The sequence below is a fragment of the Dendrobates tinctorius genome, unplaced genomic scaffold (assembly GCF_039654945.1).
Source record: "Dendrobates tinctorius isolate UK_male_01 unplaced genomic scaffold, ASM3965494v1 ptg000150l, whole genome shotgun sequence".
Lineage (NCBI taxonomy): Eukaryota > Metazoa > Chordata > Amphibia > Anura > Dendrobatidae > Dendrobates > Dendrobates tinctorius.
In genome coordinates this window covers 11,132,914-11,152,563 of record NW_027361817.1, presented here as the reverse complement: position 1 = coordinate 11,152,563, position 19,650 = coordinate 11,132,914, and the positions used below count along the sequence as shown (strand labels likewise).

The 19,650-nt window shown below is 42.4% G+C and overlaps 1 protein-coding gene across 1 annotated transcript in view; it reads left to right on the top strand.

The window, feature by feature from the left end:
• DNAH7 (dynein axonemal heavy chain 7) overlaps nt 1-19,650 on the top strand; it is a 529,416-nt gene that overhangs the window by 216,204 nt on the left and 293,562 nt on the right. Inside the window, exon 23 of the mRNA XM_073546702.1 lies at nt 17,941-18,050. Within this exon, the coding sequence (XP_073402803.1) occupies nt 17,941-18,050 (110 nt within the window). The remainder of the gene's footprint in view (nt 1-17,940; nt 18,051-19,650) is intronic.

The following is a 19,650-nucleotide window of genomic DNA, read 5'->3' as shown; positions in this document are numbered from 1 at the left end:
GTCAAAATGGCCATGTGTGGGCTTGTTTTTTGCAGGACGAGTTGTATTTTTGAAGTACACTATTGGTTTTACCACGACGTGTACTCGAAAACTGGAACAAATTCCAAGTGTGGTGAAATTGCAAAAAAAGTGCAATCAGACACTTGTTATTTTTGTTTCACCATGTACACAAAATGGTAAAACTGACCTACCATTATGATTCTCCAGGTCATTACGAGTTCATAGACACCAAACATGTTTAGTTTCTTTTTTATTTAAGTGATGAAAAAAATTCCAAAATTTGTTTAAAAAAAATTAACAATTGCTCCATTTTCCAATACCCACAGCGTCTCCATTTTTCGTGATCTTGGGTTGAGTGAAGGCTTATTTTTTGCGTGCCAAGCTGATGTTTTTAATGACACCATTTTGGTGTAGATGCGATCTTTTGATAGGCTGTTATTGCATTTTAATGCATTGTTGCGGCAACCAAAAAAATGTAATTATGGCGGTTTGAACTTTTTTCTCATTACGCCATTTAGCGATCGGGTTACTTCTTTTTTATATTGATAGATTGGGCTATTCTGAATGCGGTGCTACCAAATATGTGTATGTTTGTTTTTTTATTGTTTTATTTTGAATGGGGGAAAAGTGGGATGATTTGAACTTCAATATATATATTTTTTACTGTTTTTTAAAACTTTTTTTTCACTTTTTGTATGCTTCAATAGTCTCCGTTGGAGACTAGAAGCTGCAATTGTCAGATCGGCTCTGCTACATACAGGCGATGGTCAAATCACCTGTATGTAGCAGAATTACTCACCCGCGATCACGTGATGTGGGTCACCAATGGGCGGATTTCCAGTATGATTGCCAGAGGTGCATGTTAAATGCCGCTGTCAGAGTTTATCTGCAGCAATTAATGGGTTAATAGCAACAGGTGGATTGTGATTTCACCTGCGGCTGTTCCGGGCACATGTCAGCTGTTTAAAACAGCTGACATGTGCTGGGAAAGATTTAGGCTCACCGCTGGAGCCCACATCAAAGGGAGGGAGTCCGACATCGGCGTCAATTTACGCCCGATGTCGGAAAGGGGTTAAAGGAGTCTGTGTGTCATTCTTTTAATTAAAGGTCTTTATTCTGGCTGTGTGTTTATTTACAATATAACTATAGGATTAATAATAAATAGGGGTCTTACTAGCCTGAGAATACCATCCTCCAGATGTCTGCTTTAGCAAGGCTGGTTGTCAAAATGGGTGGGACCCCACATTCTTTTTTTTGGTTATTTATTTAAATAATTTTAAAAAAGTGTGGGGAACCCTCTATTCTTGATAAACAACCTTGCTGAAGCTGACATCTGAGGGTTGCAGTCCCCATCTGTCTGTTTTGCCTGGCTGGTTATCAAAAATACAGGGAACTCATGCCGTTTTTCTTTTTTGAATTATTTATTTAGAGTGCAGTCGCCAATTGACGAATATTCCCATCTCGCTATTATTAGCGGCAGCAGGCATAGGCTGATGGGAGCAGTAGTCCCATCAGCCACCAGTGACCTGTGTTAAACTTTTTACCTCCAATCACAGCTGCGGGCTCATGCTGTAATTTGACAGCATGGGAACCACGGCTGTCTGACCAGCGGTAACGATTTTACCACCGATCAGAGGAAGTGTTTGCTGCACTGTTAGGCACATGACAGCACGACAAACACCCGGTGTTTGATGGGACGAACCCGAACAGTAACACGGACTTCCTGGTGAAGTCCGTGTTTGGTGTTCGTGCGCGAACATTAAGTGTTCGGTACAGACGCTGAACTTCACTATTTGGGTTCGCCCATCTCTAGTAACAGTTTTACAAGCATATTTAGTTGTGTCCTGACCAACAATGTCTTTTGAATAAAAAAGGCTGAAGTTCAACCTTTTATACGTTAGTCGGAATCCTAAACTGTGCAAAAGCAAAAACAATGGAATGGACACCGCATGGGGAGAAAAAAAAAGCTCTGTACAAAACCTTTTAAACAAAAACATGTAGAATATATATATAGAGGTGGCCATTTATATGATACACCAAAATAAAATGGGAATGGTTGGTGATATCAACTTCCTGTCTGTGGCACTTTAGTATATGGGAGGGGGAAACCTTTTAAAGATGGGTGGTGACCATGGTGGCCATTTTGATGTCGGCCAATTTTTGATCCAACTTTTTTTTTTCCAATGGGAAGAGGGTCATGTGACACATCAAACTTATTGAGAATTTCACAAGAAAAACAATGTTGTGCTTGGTTTTAATGTAACTTTATTCTTTCATGACTTATTTACAAGTTTATGACCACTTATAAAATGTGTTCAAAGTGCTGCCCATTGTGTTGGATTGTCAATGCAACCCTCTTCTCCCACTCTTGACACACTCATAGCAACACCGCAAAAGAAATGCTAGTCGAAGGGGGTCAGTTTGTTCGGACCTGACACCCATAATGTGGTGGTGCATTATCCTGCTGGAAAAACTCAGGGAACGTGCCATCATCAGTGCATAAAGAGGGCAACACATCATCATGTAGCAATTTCTGCTATCCAGTGGTGTTGAGGTTTCCATTGATGAAGAATGGCCCCACTATCTTTGTACCCCATACCATCAATGTACAATCAACCATCAATTGTACACATACCATCAATTATGGGTGTCAGGTCATTCCTACATGAACAGTTTCCTGGAAAGTGGATTGGTCGTCTTGGGCCAGTTGAATGGCCACCAAGGTCTCCCAATTTGAACCCCTTAGACTTTTATCTTTGGGGTCATCTGAAGGCAATTGTCTATGGTGTGAAGATACAAGATGTGCAGCATCTAAAACAACGGATACTGGAAGCCTGTGCTAGCATTTCTTCTGTGGTGTTGCTATCAGTGTGTCAAGAGTGGGAGAAGAGGGTTGCATTGACAATCCAACAAAATGGGCGGTACTTTGCATACATTTTATAAGTGGTCATAAACTTGTAAATAACTCATGAAAGAATAAAGTTACGTCGGAGGTCTTCACATTTACCAAGGCAAACTATGCATATTGAGCACAACTGAGTGGTAAGAAAATAATTTCTGCACAATAAAGCATGCATTTCTGACATAAATATCTAAATATAGATATATTTGGAAAGAGCTGGTAATGGATTATGTCAGGCCCTTAATAACCACTATCATATTTGCTTTATGGCAGCCGGGATAGCATTGCAGTAGGATTCTAATGAAAGTATTGTACAGCTCTCAGAGAACTGCATCGGCTGTAACGAGCTGTGCAGCCGCTCATTATGACAGAATACAGCCAGCATAGCGGGGTCGTCAGCTCTTATTTAGGTTTAATGCATCTGAAGGAAATGTATTCAATAAGGATTTATATATTAGTGTAATAAGTGGAGTATATGCCAATACAGCAAGGTTTATAAACATTCCAGCCTCATTTTAATAAGGCTTTATAAATGAAAGAACATATTGAATATAGGAATATAAGAAATAATTTTTATTTTTAAGATCAGTGCCACAATTTCTTTTCTGTCAGATGCCATAAAAAAGGAAAGCATACAGAAGTACAGTAATGTCTTGCACATCTATATCAGCCCTGCTCCCGCTGTACGCAAAATACAGCCATAACACAGTCAAAGCTATGAGCCAAAATATTGTTATTTTGTTATTATATTAATTATACAGTGCGTTGAAAAGCTATTTATAACCCTTGAACTTTTTCACGTTCTACCACAAACTTAAATATTATTGGTATTTTATGTGCTACACCATCACAAAAGAGAAAGCATTTGTGAAGTGTAAAGGAAATGATACATGGTTTTCTAATTATTTTTAAAATGTAAATCTTAAAATTGCAATGCGCATTTGTATTCAACTCCATGTAGTTTGTTACTCCTAAATAAAATCCTCAGTGACCAATTCTCAGTAAAACTACAGCTGTTCTGTGAAGGCTTCAGAGGTTTGAGAACATTAGGGAATAGGGATTAAACAGCATCATGAAAACCAAGGCGCACAACAGACAGGTCAGGGATAAAGTTTTGGAGAAGAGTAAAGCAGGGTTAGGTAATAAAAAAGTAGCCCAAGCCCTGAATATCCTTTAAAAACTGAATACTTTATTTTAAACCTTTTAAAAAACACCAGACCCAGTGCAGAAAGGTACATATACCATAAGATGCAGAAACAATAATTGACCAAAAAGCCTGCCTGCCACGACCCTGCAATAACCTATGCTTTCTCCTTCCTTGCTGTGGAGGTTGGCACCCCCACTCAACGTGGACTATCCCTCTCTCCCCTGATAGACCCTATCAATATAGGTGGGAAAACAATATAGTGGGTCTGGTGTTTTTTAAAAGGTTTAAAATAAAGTATTCCATTTTTAAAGGAGATTTATGTACACTTTATGAATATAATTTCCTGGCATAATTTTTTGAAGTCAAGCCCTGAATATCTCACGGACAACTGTTCAATCCATCATTCAAAAAAGGAAAGAGCATGGTACAACCGCAAGTCTACCAAAACATGGTCATCCGCCTAAACTGATATCCCAAGTAAGGAGAGCACTAATTAGAGAAGCAGCCAAGAGGCCCATGGTCACTCTGGTGACGCTGGACACATCCACAGCTCAGGTGGGAGAATCTATCCACAGGACAACTATTAGTCTTATACTCCACAAATCAGGCTTTTATGGAAGAGTGGCAAGAAGAAAGACATTTGTGAAACTACGGTAAGTCATCAGAAGTAAGAAGTCCCGTTTGCAGTTTGCAAAAAGTCATTTAGGGGACACAGCCAGCATGTGGAAGAAAATACTTGTCAGATAAGATCAAAGTAGAACTTTTTGGGGTTAAATGCAAAATACTATGTGTGGTGGATTTGCATGCCATAAACGCTGCGGAAAGGAAGGAGGAAGAGTGTGTGGGCGGAGACTATGTGTGACCGGAGAATATATGGGTGTCTGTCTGCGGGTGTCTGTGTGTATAGCCAGGCATCGTCTGATGGGACCACTACTCCATCCGGCTATGTCTGCTGTCACATATAGCAGTGACAGCATGAGCTGATGATGAGATAGTAGTCCCATCATCCAGCGACTGTGTTCAATTGTAAAACAGAAAAACACATTCATACTCACAAAACACCTAGTCTCCGACACTCTCGATCTCCTGCAGCAAAAATAAAATAATAAGCCAACATATCCTTACCTTTCCGCAGGAGACAATTTAATAACGACTGTCCCATGACGATCTCATGTTTAGAACATACACATTGGGAGATGTGACCACTGTACATGGCTCCGGTGATACACTGACAGGAGGTATCCTCCTGCAGTGTATCACTGCGCTGTCGTCAGGTCACCGGAGTTCATGCTGTCATTTGCGGCACCGCAGCGTGAGAATATTCTCACACAGCGGTAGTTCCGTAAAGTGAGAGCACGAACTCTGGTGAACTCTTAGTGTTGCATTGCATGAGCGATTATCTCCTGTCAGTGTATCACCGGAGCTGTGTAGAGCAGTCACATCTCCCGATCATCGTGGGACACTCGGTAATTGGACTACGGTGGACAGGGAGTATTTGTGTTGGTTTGTTATTTTATTTTTGTTGCAGGAGATCTAGGGAGTCGGGAATTAGGCGATGCAGTAAGTATGGTAAATTAAGATTCAATAAAGGAGTCTGTGTGATTATTTCAAATACAGGACTTTATTCTGGCTGTGTCTTTATTTACCACTAGCTGAAGAGCCCGGTGCTGCCCAGGCATAGTAACTAACTACGGTTAGTTATAACAAATTATAATGATTATATCTATATATATATATATATATAACCCTGAGTGTAGAGCCCCGTCCACTCCGCATAGCCACATTCACTATAATATCCCACATCATCCCATCAGCCAGAGCTACCGGACTACTACCCCTAATATCCCACATCGTCCCATCAGCCAGAGCCACCGGACTACTACCCCTAATATCCCACATCATCCCATCAGCCAGAGCCACTCGACTACTACCACTAATATCCCACATTATCCCATCAGCAAGAGTCACCAGACTACTACCCTTAATATCCCACATCATCCCGTCAAAACCATCGGACTGCTACCCCCAATATCCCCCATCCACCCATCAGCCAGAGCCACCGGACAACTACCACTAATATCCCATATCATCCCATCACAGCTGCCTGACTACTACCACTAATATCCTACATCATCCCGTCAGAGCCACCGGACTACTACCCCTAATATCCCACATCATTCCGTCAGAGCCACCGGACTACTACCCTTAATATCCCACATCATCGCATCAGCCAGAGCCATCGGACTACTACCCCTAATATCCCACATCATACCGTCAGCAAGAGCCACCAGACTACTACTCTTAATATCTCACATCATCCCATCAGCCAAAGCCACCGGACTACTACCCCTAATATCCCACATCATCCCATCAGCATGGGGTCAGAACCAGAATGCTGAGTGGAACAGTGCTAACTTCCATACCGAGGATCTTTTTAAGAGAGGCCTGGCATCAGAACCAGAGCGCTGAGTGGGTTTGCCCTGACTTCCATACCAATGATCCCTTTAATAGAAGCCTGGGGTGAGAATCAGAGCACTGAGGGATTTACCCTAACTTCCATATCAATGATCCCTTTAAGAGGTTTAAGAGGCCCTGGGGTCAGAACCACAGCGCTGAGTGGAACGGTACTAACTTCCATACCAGGGATCCCTTTAAGAGAGGCCTGGGGTCAAAACCAAAGTGTTGGATGTATTTGCCCTGATTTCCATATCAATGATCCCTTTAATAGAGGCCTGGGGTCAGTACCAGAGCATTTGAAGGCATATTGCCCTGACTTCCATAACGGGGATCCCTTTAAGAGAACCTGGGGTCAGAACCAGAACGCTGAGTGGAATTGCCCTAACTTTCATAACAGGGATGCCTTTAAGAGAAACCTGGCATCAGAACCAAAGAGCTGGATGGATTTGCCCTGACTTCCATACCAATGATCCCTTTAAGAGAGGCCTGGGGTCAGAATCAGAGCGCTGAGGGATTTGCCCTAACTTCCATACCGGAGATCCCTTTAAGAGAGGCCTGGGGTCAGTACCAAAGTGCAGAGAGGATTTGCCCTCACTTCCCTACCGGGGATCCCTTTAAGAGGGGCCTGGGGTCAGAACCAGAGTGCTTAGTGGAATTGCCCTAACTTCCAAACCAATGATACCTTTAAGAGACCCTGGGGTCAGAACCACAGCACTGAGTGGATCGGTCCTAACTTTCATACCAGGGATCCCTTTAAGAGAGGCCTGGGGTCAAAACCAAAGCGCTGGATGGATTTGCCCTGATTTCCATACCAATGATCCCTTTAAGAGGGAAGATGTGCCTATGGGATGGAGGATGTTTGATGGGTATATGGACACAGGAGGGGGTGATTCATTTCTGTCATGTGCTCTCTGCTTCCTTCTGGGGGGCAGACAATGGCTGGGAGCTTATGTTCCCGGGGATGCAAGATTTCTCCCACCCGGTCACTGTCTGCTGAGGTGTTGTTGTGGAGTGAGAAAACTGTTGCTCATAGCAACCAATTACAGCTCAGCTTCTTTTAAACAGCTCTGGTGAAATGAAAGATGCTTAGTGATTGGTTGCAAGGAAAATGTTGCTCCTAGCAACCAATCACAGCTCAGCTTCTTTTAAACAGCTCTGGTGAAATGAGAGATGTTTCGTGATTGGTTGGTGATACAACACACACACACATTCAATTTTATATATATAGATGTATAGGATTAGTAATGGATAGGTGTCATAGACGCCTCTCCATTACTAATCCGTGGGCTTGATGTCAACGGACAATACAAAGGTGACATCAATCCCACAAATATTACCTCACTTGCCACTGCTAAAGGGCAAGTGGGAAGAGCGAGGCTGAGTTCCAGAATTGGCACATCTATAAGATGCGCCTTTTCTGGGGCGGCTGAGAGCTGATGTTTTTAGCCTGGGGGGTGCCAATATACATGGCCCCTTCTCAGGCTATTAATATCAGCCCACAGCTGTCTGCTTAGACTTTGCTGGTTCGATTTTATAGGGGGACCCCATGTCAATTTTTTTCTAGGGTTCCCCTGTAAACTAGCCAGTAAAGGCTAAGCAAACATATGTGAGCTGATATTAATAGCCTGGGAACCTTTATGGCTATTGGCTCCTTCCCAAAATTTAACATCAGCCATCTGCTTTCCCTCTGCTGGTTATGGAAATTATGCTGGAGGCCACACAATTTTTTTTTATTTTTTTTTTTGAAAAATAAACAGATATTGCGTTTCATGCAAATTTCGTGTGTGTGTGTCTTTTGCTTAAGGCCTGTTTCACACATCAGTTTTTTCAAATCAGTCAAAATCCGCCAAAAAGTGAAAATGGCGGATCTGCTAAAAATGTGTAAAAACGGATGCCAGCTGATGGTATGGATCCGTTTTTTGACGGATCCGCTATACGGATTTTTGTACGGATCCGTCAAAAAGAGGATCCGTTCCATCCGCTGGCATCCGTTTTTTCCATCCGTTGGATCCGTTTTCTTGCGGATCCGTTTTTGCACACCTCCATCCAAAATGTGATGCTCCCAAATATGATTGACTCTTGGAAAATGCTCCCAAATGTGATTGGATCCTGGAAACTAGGGAAAACTGTATCTAGGGTGTTGTAATACAATATCTTTGAAAGGTTCTAGAGCTAGTGGCAGCGATGGAAGGAGTTATTGCGAGTATTAACAGCTTCTGTGTGGACTTTGATCTTCACTGCAATCGGTTGGCAATTATTGCTCTGCAGAGGGAGAAAAGAAGACTGTGAATCCTGCGTCAGAGGAGACGACGGCAGTGGATTCATCCGATAAATGCGCAGAGGTTTACCTTTGGCATGTTTTCTACACTATACCTGGAATTGAGGGATAACCCGGACAAGTTCTTCAACTATGTGCGCATGAGGCAGGACTTGTTCGACATATTGGTGGAGTGTGTTGGAGCACAAATCCGGAGAAGGGACACCTACATGCGGTTTTCTATTTCACCGGCGGAGCGTTTGATGGTGACCCTTCGGTAAGTTATCTATTTTTAAAAAGGTTTCAGATTTTGCAGACTTTTATTGTTATGTTATGGCTTGTATTTTGTATTAATTTTACTTTTTTCCCTTTTTTTACAAGTTTCCTGGCAACTGTAGAATCCTTCACCTCCCTCCATTATCAGTTCCGGCTTGGTATTTCAACGATATCTGGAATTGTACAACAGACCTGCCGGGCATTGTGGGATTGTCTACAGGAGGAATACATCCCACAGCCAACACAGGAGAGGTGGCTGGAGATTGCTGACAACTTTCAACAAATCTGCCAGTTTCCAAATTGCGTTGGTGCCGTGGATGGGAAGCATATCAGGATTGTGAAACCCATTGGATCTGGTTCAGAATTTTACAACTATAAGAAATTCTTTTCAGTTGTACTTATGGCCATTGCAGACGCAAAATGCAAATTTATTGCCGTGGACATTGGTGCATATGGTCGTTCAAATGATTCTCAGGTCTTCAAGATGTCCGCAATGGGCCGTCATTTGTATGGAGACAATTTTGATTTCCCACCTCCAAGACCACTCCCTGGAACAACAGGCTCACCAATGCCATTTGTGTGCGTTGGCGACGACGCATTTCAGCTGTCCAAACACCTTCTCAAGCCATATGGTAGTCGTGGATTGACACACCGCAAAAAAAATTTTAACTATCGATTGACCAGAGCGCGAAGAGTGGTGGAGTGCGCTTTTGGGATTTTAACTGCAAAATGGAGAGTGCTGTTAACTGCCATTAAAATGAAAACAGAGACTGTGGATGAGGTGGTGAAGGCATGTGTCATCCTGCACAACTTTGTACTTTCAAAGGAACCTGTTTCCATGGAAGAAAATCTTTCTGAAACCACCTTGTGATATTATCAGCAGCCAACTGTTCGGAGTACTGGGTCAGTGGCAAGAATGAGGGACACATTTGCAGATTATTTTCTGACACCAGAGGGGAAACTTGACTGGCAAAATGACATGGTATAATTTTTTTTATACTAATTGTGGGTAATAACAGTGTTGTGTTTTTTAAACCTTTTACACCACTGGTGTACTTTTGAAATGTTACCAAGTGTTGTGTTTTTTTTTACCTTTTACACCACTGGTGTACTTTAAACCTTTACCAAGAAATAAAGAAAATAAAGAAACTACACAATAAAGTTCTTTTGAAAAAAAAATTGTTTATTTGTGAAATTTTTCATAATTTTATATTTGAAAACTGTTATTTTTTTGATAGAAATTTTTTTCAATTTTTTTTAGAAAATACATAATATTTTTTACACATTACAAATTCTTGTATTGTTGGGTGGAGATACTATCAGAGGAGTTAACAGGGTTGACCACATCGAGGGGGGGGGGGGGGAAACTGGGAATGGAGTTGGTGAGGATCAGGAGTGGAAGGCGCGTTGAAAACATGAGGTTGGGACGGGAGTTGATGGACAGACTAGGTTTGTGGGAACATTGAAGGTGTGTGTGGGGGTGGGTATGGTGAGGGCATTGGGGTATAATGCAATGGGGAACTAGAGAAAGGAGAAAGAGTGGTAGGAGGATGGATGGTGGTGGAAGGATGGACAGTAGTGTTGAGCGATACCATCCGATATTCAGAAATATCGGATTGGATCGGCCCGATACCTCAAAAAGTATCGGTATTGCCGATTCCGATACCGGAAGTCCCATTCAAGTCAATGGGACAGAAATATCGGAATTAAAAAAACCCTTTCTTGCCTTGTACATCCTGTTCGGGAGGGGGGGAAGAGTGTGGGCATTGCGTGGGCGGACACTGTGCGTGTCTGTGTGTGCGGGCGGGCTCTATGTGGGCCTCTCGAGGGTCTGTGCCAACTGTCGGGGGCCTGTGCCGGCTGCCGGTGGTCTGTACGGGCCTCTTGGGGGGTCTGTACAGGCCTGTCGGCCTGTGCCGGCTGCCGGTGGTCTGTATGGGCCTCTTGGGGGCCTGTGCCGGCTATCGGTGGTCTGTGCCGGCTGCCGGTTATCTGTATGGGCCTCTCGGGGGTCTGTTCAGGCCTGTCGGGGGGCCTGTGCCGGCTGAAGGGGGCCTGTGCCGGCTGCCGGTGGTCTGTACGAGCCTCTCAGGGGCCTGTGCCAGCTGTCGGTGGTCTGTGCCGGCTGCCGGGGGCCTGTGCCGGCTGCCGGTGGTCTGTGCGGGCCTGCCGGTGGTCTTGTGTGTGCAGGCATCGTCCGATGGGACTACAAGTCCCATCGGGCGATGCCTGCTACAATGACAGTGATTGACACATTAGCCAATGATGGGACAGTAGTAGTCCCATCATCCGGCTAATGTGTTGAATGAAAAAAAAAAAAAACAAAAAAAAAACAAAACACATACTACATATATACTACATTCATACAGCAAACATACATACTACATATATACTACATTCATACATATATACTGCATTCCCCCGAGAGGCCCGTACAGACCACCGGCAGCCAGTACAGGCCCCCGACAGGCCTGTACAGACCCCTGAGAGGCCCGTACAGACCACCGGCAGCCGACACAGACCCCCCGCAGTCGGCACAGACCACCCGCAGTCGGCACAGACCGCGCATCATGATGCGCACAGACCGCGCATCATGATGACATCATTTCAGCAGCCAATCACAGCCACAACAGTGGCTCATTGCATTATGGGGACTTCCGATACTGGTATCCGATATTGAAAAAATATCGGTACTCGGTATCGGAATTCCGATACAGCGAATATCAGCCGATACCCGATATTTGCAGTATTGGAATGCTCAACACTAATGGACAGAGGGAGGATGGACAGAGGGAGGATGGGATGCTTCAGAGAGAACCTCCACTAGAGCATTGTGACAGGCTTGCATCACACGCATCTGCTGGTGAGTACTTAAACCTTCCATTTGCCGGACAACTGATTGAAAAAAAATATGTCTCGGCGTCTGGTTTGAGTCTGAATTCATCCGTTCCATGTATCTTCTGAGTTCCATGATACTTTGATTGATCATGTTCAACCCAGAAGATAACGGTTGTCCATAAGTGTGGAAACCATTCTGGACGGATGAGTTCAGACTCAAACAGTCAGACAAGGTCATCCTTTCCTGACCACTCAGACGCTGCCTGCCAGAACCAAAAGTTGGTCGAGATGTTGCGGCAGTGTCAGAGGGGTGGGGTAAAGGGTACTGTAAGTCGTCACCAGCAGCTTCATGTGATGAAGTCTGCCCTGCTGCTCTAGTGCTGGTGGAGGGGATAGAAGGACCAGACAAGAGGGAAGGTAGAGAGGGGTCGGATACCTCGATGTGGTCACCGGTGGCGGTCTCCGAAGGGATCCCTCCAGAGGGAGGCAACTCAGAAGCAGGCTCCCGAGTGCTGCAGACGGTGCTAAAAAAAAAAAAAAAAAAAAAAGAGAAAAAAAAATATATTAAGATATTGATATTTCATTTTACATTGCTGAAAAAAAAAATTGGTTAAACATGTTAACATTTGTACTACAGAAATGTTGTGTGGAATATTTACCTTTTGCTTACCATCGTCGACCGGAGGAACGACAGGGCTCTGTAATTTTTATACAGGGTGCTCCTGCATCCTCCCGATCCACTCGGGGCCTGCATCTCCTTGTTGAAGTCCCTCTTGAAGCGATCCCTGAGCGACCGCCACCGTGTGACCTGTGAAGGAAAAAAACAAAGTGGTTAGTATTCAACACTTCACATGCTGTAATACAAATTACTGAGATTGGAATACATACGCACAAAATCCCTGGCCCTCGCATCGAGCTCCTCCCAGTTGTCTACAACCTCCGAACATACCTCATCCCAGAGCCGTCGGGTGGTTGGTTGGTCGGCATGTAAACGGTTTGCCATGTTCCACAGCGGCTCCCATGGTTGCACTGCCTGGATGAGGTCGTCAGCGTCAATGATAAGACCCTCTTCAAATGGCCTCTGGGGAGCACGCTGTGAAACCTGTGAAGAAAAAAAAAAAAAATTACATTCAAACACATGAGGTTCATTAATCAATCACCCAAATAAAGGGTTACTTACCATTCGCCGACCACCAGAGGCAGCACCTTGACGACGCTGGGATGTCCTGGGAGTCGCTCTAGTGCGGGCACAAGATTGTGAAGACTGTAAAAAAAAATAAAAATATTGAGTTGGATGGATGCGTAGTTATTGTGTGTGCTGTGATTAATGTTTGTGTTGGGTGTATTATTTATGTATGTATGTGAGTTTTTGTATGTGCTAAACTTACACTCTGCGCACCCCCTCCTTTCATTTCTCCACCCTGCATGTCTCCTCCTGGAAGCTCCTCAGCTTCAGCTTCCTGTGAAAACATAATACATGCATATAGGTTAAAAAATAAAAAAGATAAAATACGCGTAAACAAAAATTAAGATGTAATAAAAAAAAAAATTACTTACCTCTGTTCGCTGATGATGTGAGGGGGAGCTCTCAGAAGAAGACATTCCTGCGGCCTGGCTTGCAGGTCTGCTGCGGTGTGGCTGGCGGGTCCTTCAACGGATCACTGGCGGTTCGGCTGCAGCCTGGCGGTTCGGCTGCGGACTGGCGGTTCGGCTGCCATCTGGCGGGTTCTTCCTGAACGGATCTGTAAGTATAAAGACACTTGTTTAGCTACTATACAAAGGGTATTAAAAGCTTTCAGGCCTTTATACTTACTGAGAACACTGAAGTTGGTTGAATGCAGGTTTGCTGCGGTATGCCAGGTATGCTGCGGTTTGGCGGGTTGTTACTCAAAGGATCTGCAAAAAAAAACAAACCTTCATTGGTATTAATGTGTGTAATTCCCTGAAACTCACTGAGTATACCAAAGTGTTTGCATGTGTTTAAATTCCCTGAAAATCTCTCACTGAGAGTGTACCCACACTGTGATTGCAGGTGTGTAATTCCTGAGTATAGCCACAATTTTAGTGTTTGCATGTGTGTTAATTCCCTGAAAAACTCTCACTGAGAGTGTAACCACACTGTGATTGCAGGTGTGTAATTCCTGAGTATACCCACACTTTGTGTTTGCTGTGTTAATTCCCTGAAAAACTCTCACTGAGAGTGTAACCACACTGTGCTTGCGTGTGTGTAATTCCTAAAGTGTACCCACACTTTTAGTGTTTGCATGTGTGTGAATTCCATGAAAATCTCTCACCGAGAGTATACCCAAGTGTTTGAATGTGTAAATTCCAATCTCTCACTTGAGAGAATAACCACACTTGTATACCAAAAAACAAAAATTAATGTACCTTTTTTGTACATATTAACTATGCTTAATTTTACCGGGTTTTAAAATGATACTACAGAGTTTTTAAAAACAGATTTTAGTACATTTTTTTTTTTTTTTTAGTTTTTTTTTTTTTGCACAAGTAGGAGCTACTCTGCTCTTTATTTTAAATACCACAATAAATTTAAAATAAAAAAAACAGTGATATACAAGAGAAACACCACATACAATACACAACACAATCACAGCACAATTGCAAATATTAAAATAAAATTCAGTACACATGCAACAGATAAACAATTAAAATATGAAAAAAAAAGCCTACTAAAAATACACACACACTCAGACACAGGCAGACAAGCCACAAACACACAGACATGCCCCACACAAATAGTTTAGCACAATTGCAAATATTGAAATAAAATCACAGTACAATGAAAATAAAATTCAGTACATATGCAACAGTAAAACAATTAAAGTATGAAAAAAAAGCATAATAAAAATGCACACACAGACAGACATGCAACACTGGGAAAATACATGCAGGAAAGCAGACCACACACTCACACACATGCAGGCCACACACAGACAGACCACACACACACAGGCAGACAAGCCACAGACACACAGACATGCCCCACACAAATAGTTTAATATACTCACACAATTGCAGGCTTTGGTAGCAGGCCTCTCCGTCCTGGCTTGGTGCTGGGCAGCTGGGCAGGTGCTGTCAGGCCTCTTGCTCCAGGAGTCTTGCAGCTGGAGGTCTTGCTGCTGGGCAGGCTTTATAGCTCAGCTGGGGGTCTTGCTGCTGGGCAGGTGCTGTCTGTCTGTCTGTCTGGCTCTGGCTCTGTCTCTTCAGTGTGGCTGGTGCCGGATGTCTGGACCCAATGATTAATTAGCCCACCTTACATAGTTTTTGGACTGTCTGGAAAAGTATCTTTTTTTCTGAGCATGCTCAGTGCGATTTAGCGGATTCCGCAAAATCGCGGATCCGCCGACCATAGGCGCCCATTCCACCGCATGGCAGACTACGGCGGATCCGCCGTTGTCCGCCATTTTTACGGTGCCAAAAAACGTTGCAAGGTCCGTTCAGCTCAGACAGAATCCGCCAGAAATCCGGCGGATCCGCCAAATAGCGGACGTAACGGACGACCATCCGCCAAAATCTGCCACTAATGTATCTCAATGGGATAAAATGGCGGATCCTCCATTTTCACTTTTTGGCGGATTTTGACTGATTTGAAAAAACTGATGTGTGAAACAGGCATAACTCTTTATGTATCATTTTAATAATAAGGGAATCTGGCTGACATATATATATATGTGTGTATATATATATATATATATATATATTTACAGCTCTGGCAAAAATTGAGACCACTGCAAGATTTTCAGTTTGTCTGATTTTTCTCTTTATAGGTATATTTTTGAGTAAAATGTAAATTGCTCTTTTATTCTATAAACTACTGACAACACGTCTTCAAATTTTCAAGCACTAAATTTTGTATTTATTTTCAGAAAATGAGAAATGGTCAAGATAAAAAAAAAAAAGCAGAAATCCTGCTCCACCCAAAGCCCCGCCCCTTCTGTACGCTCATTTAACACATCCGGAATTGCCGCAGCATATTCATAGAGTAGACTGTCTACCTTGCGGAAACTGAGCGTCTCCTCAAGGTAGTCATGCTGTGTTATAAAAAGACGCGCCACATGTCCGGTTTCACGGGTGACACACCCGCGTATTCGGACGCATAGTGGAGACGGGATTTCATAAAATCCCCTCCACTATGCTGTAACATCTGGCCACTGCGGATTAAACGATACAGCTGTACGCAGCGTTCAATCCGCAGCAAATACTGAAAGTTTCTGCTACGTGGAAACATACCCTAAGAGGCCACTTCCAAATGTTCAGTTTGTCTGATTTTTCTCTTTATAGGTATATTTTTGAGCAAAATGTAAATTTTTCTTTTAGTCTACAAACTTCTGACAACATGTCTCCGAATTTCCAAGCAATACATTTTTTTTTTTTTTTTCTGAAAACGAGAAATGGTCAAAATAAAAAAAAAACCCAGTGCTTTCAAACCTCAAATAATGCAAAGAAAACAAGTTCATAATCATTTAGAAACAACAATACTAATGTTTTAACTCGGGAAGAGTTCAGAAATCAATATTTTGTGGAATAACCATGATTTTTAATCACAGTTTTCATGTGTCTTGGCATGCTTGCCTCCAGTTTTTCACACTGCTTCTGGCGCAAAAATTTAAGCAGTTTTCTATTTGTTTTGTGTGTGTAAACATTATATTTGAACATGGTATGTAATGATATTATGGTCTTCAATGGAGAACGTAAAAGAAGAGGTTGAACAAGGAAATGAGATCACAATTCTTTTTTTGTTAAATAATATATCTCTATTTAGCTTGCAAATCCGCATGAAAATCCGCATCAAATTGGCATAAAAAAAGAATAAAAACCGCGCGGAATTTCAACTACGTTTTCTGCCAAGAGAAGCAGAATCCGGACAGAATTTTACAAAAGCAAATCTGCAACGTGCGCACATAGCCTCAGAAGCTATAAAAGACTTGAGACCAGGGTATAGGTCCACCTTCCAGCAGGACAATGACCCTTGTAGAGGTTTGTACTCAGCTGTGTTTAAGGTAGGCACAGGACCGCGGTATTGCTGCAATGTCCAGGCAAGTTTATTTAAAGTTCATAAACCGCTCTGGATGGAAAAACAATGCACAGTCTTTTCCGGCACTAAGTGAAAACAAACTGCAAATAAATAGTCCATATAGTACTGCGGGTCCGCCTGATCAGGTCAGTGCCTTTAGCAACACACACTGGAGGTCTCCACACCTCCAGCCACACTGAATGAGGGACTTGGCCTCCATTTTATCTGCCAAGCCACACCCCTGGGGTTGGGATATGTGAGCAGTCATTCCCACCCATCTCTTATGACTGCTTGTAAAACCTGGCCCTAGTGCGGCCCAAACAGTTCTCTCAGCACTATATGTGCTGGAGCATACTTCCGAGTTCACATCACAGCAGCTAATAGCTGTAATGACACAGATCTCCGCTCAAGGACTGGCCCGGCGGCCATCTTACACCCTAAACATACTGCCAGAGCTACAATGGAATGGTTTAGATCAAAGCATATTCATGTGTGTGAATGTCACAGTCCAGACCGAAATCCCAGATGGAAATCCCATTGAGACTATGTGGACAGATTTCAAAATTGCTGTTTGCAGTCTCCTCCATCCAATCTCACTGAGATATGGATAGTTTTCAGTGAAGAATAGGCAAAAATTTCAGCCTCTAGATGTGCAAAGGTGGTAGAGACATACCCCATAAGACATACAGCAGTAACTGCAGCGAAACGTGGTCCTACAAAGTCGTGACTCCGGAGACTGAATACAAATGCCCGTCACAACATTCAGATTTATACTTCTAAAATAATTAGAAAACCACATATCATTTCCTTTTTACTTCACAAATACTTAGCGTTGATATATCACAAAAATACATTATACCATAAAATAGATTTAAGTTTGTGGGTGTATTGTAAAAAAAAATGTGGAAAAGTTCACGAGGTATTAATTTTTTTAATAGAAAACAAAAAATCTGATAAACTTCTTAGTATTACCTAGCTAAAATGCTCTGTAACAACTTTTTTTTCATTAATATTCTTTTCTTATGCAGGAAGGACATTTGCAAACAAAAATGATCAATGCTGAATTGCAATATGGATATGAGTATCTTGGCAATACACCTAGATTGGTCATCACTCCACTGACGGATAGATGCTACAGGTATTGTGAACAGCTTCAGCTTAGGAAAGAAGTCAGGGTGTCTTAACCGGTTGTTGGGTCACAGTATATTTATCATTTATCTGTGCGATAGATCATCAGTATGAGATTGATTGAGGTCGACACCCAGTACACCCCTCCGATCACCTGTTATTCCCAACTTCTTTCAATGTGTAGCAGCCATTACCAGATACTACAGAAGAGCGCCAATTAAAAAGAATCAATATGTTGTGTCTGGACAACCACATTAAGATATTTTCAGGTCATGACTTATTATAAGAATAGGTCACTATACTTAACCCCTTACATAAAGGGGTGAAACTGTACGTCTCCAGTGGGGTCACTTCTGTGCAGGGGGCTCAGGAACATAGCCCCCTCCACAGGCAGCTGATGCTGTTAGATGTCTCTGATAGCTGGTGCTGGAGTTGAGTTCTGGACGCGGCTATTAATCATTTAGATGCTGCTGTCTCTAACAGAGGCATATGAATGACGTGTGTGCGCCGGCTTCCATTGCCGTTGGAATTGCTGAGCACCAATAGGTTACTATGCTAGGTGAAGACCCGTCGCTGCCATCTTGGTCCTCCTCTGAAGCTCAGATATGTGCAGTGGTGTATAGTATAAACGATGTGTAGTACTGTATATAGTATAAATACATAGTATATATAACAGTGTATAGTATACAGCATAACAATCCTGTGATCTCAGTTTCAAAGTGCAAAGTAAAAATATATATATTTTTTTAAATATGAAAAATTGGATGGTCCCTTTTTCACCGATTAAAAATAAAGGAATTAAAACAATAAGAAAATAAACAATTGTATTGTCACGCCCGTAAATGTCCAAGCTGTCAAAGTAAAAAAATACAATAAAAAGTGATTGAAACGTCATCAACGAATATGTCCGTTCACCATGAAAAAAATAGCCCACAGCTTCATTATTGGAAAATGCGACGGAAACCAATATTTGCTTGTAGAAACTTCCGAATTTCACTATTTAAATAAAAATAAAATACAAGTTTGGTATTGCTGTAAATAAACTGAACTGGAGAATCAGGATATCCAGGTCATTTTTAAAAACACAATGAATGCCGTAAAAAGAAAAAATCCAAATGACAATGTCGGAATTGCACATTTTTTGCCATTTCACCACAATTTGAATATTTCTCCTATTATTCTGTACAATACAGTAAATGAATGTTATCATTCAAACGAACCTGAAGAAGATCTGAGCACTGGATCAAAAACTTTATTCATTGATTGATTCATTCTTAATATAATTTTAATATTATAAAACTTCTGCCCTTTGTTTTTGTTTGATATATCCTGAAATACATCCAGTGGTTTTAACCTTATTACAGACCGTGCTAGAGTCTCCAACTCTTCTACTCGATATACCGTATATACTTGAGTATAAGCTGACCTGAGTATAAGCCGAGGCCCCTAATTTTGCCACAAAAAAACTGGGAAAAAGTATTGACTCGAGTATAAGCCGAGGGTAATGCTGCACAAGGGTTAATGGTGGTCCAAGTAGAAGCTCCATAGATAAATACCCCCCATAAAATGCTGCACAAGGGTTAATGGTGGCCCAAGAAGATGCTCCATAG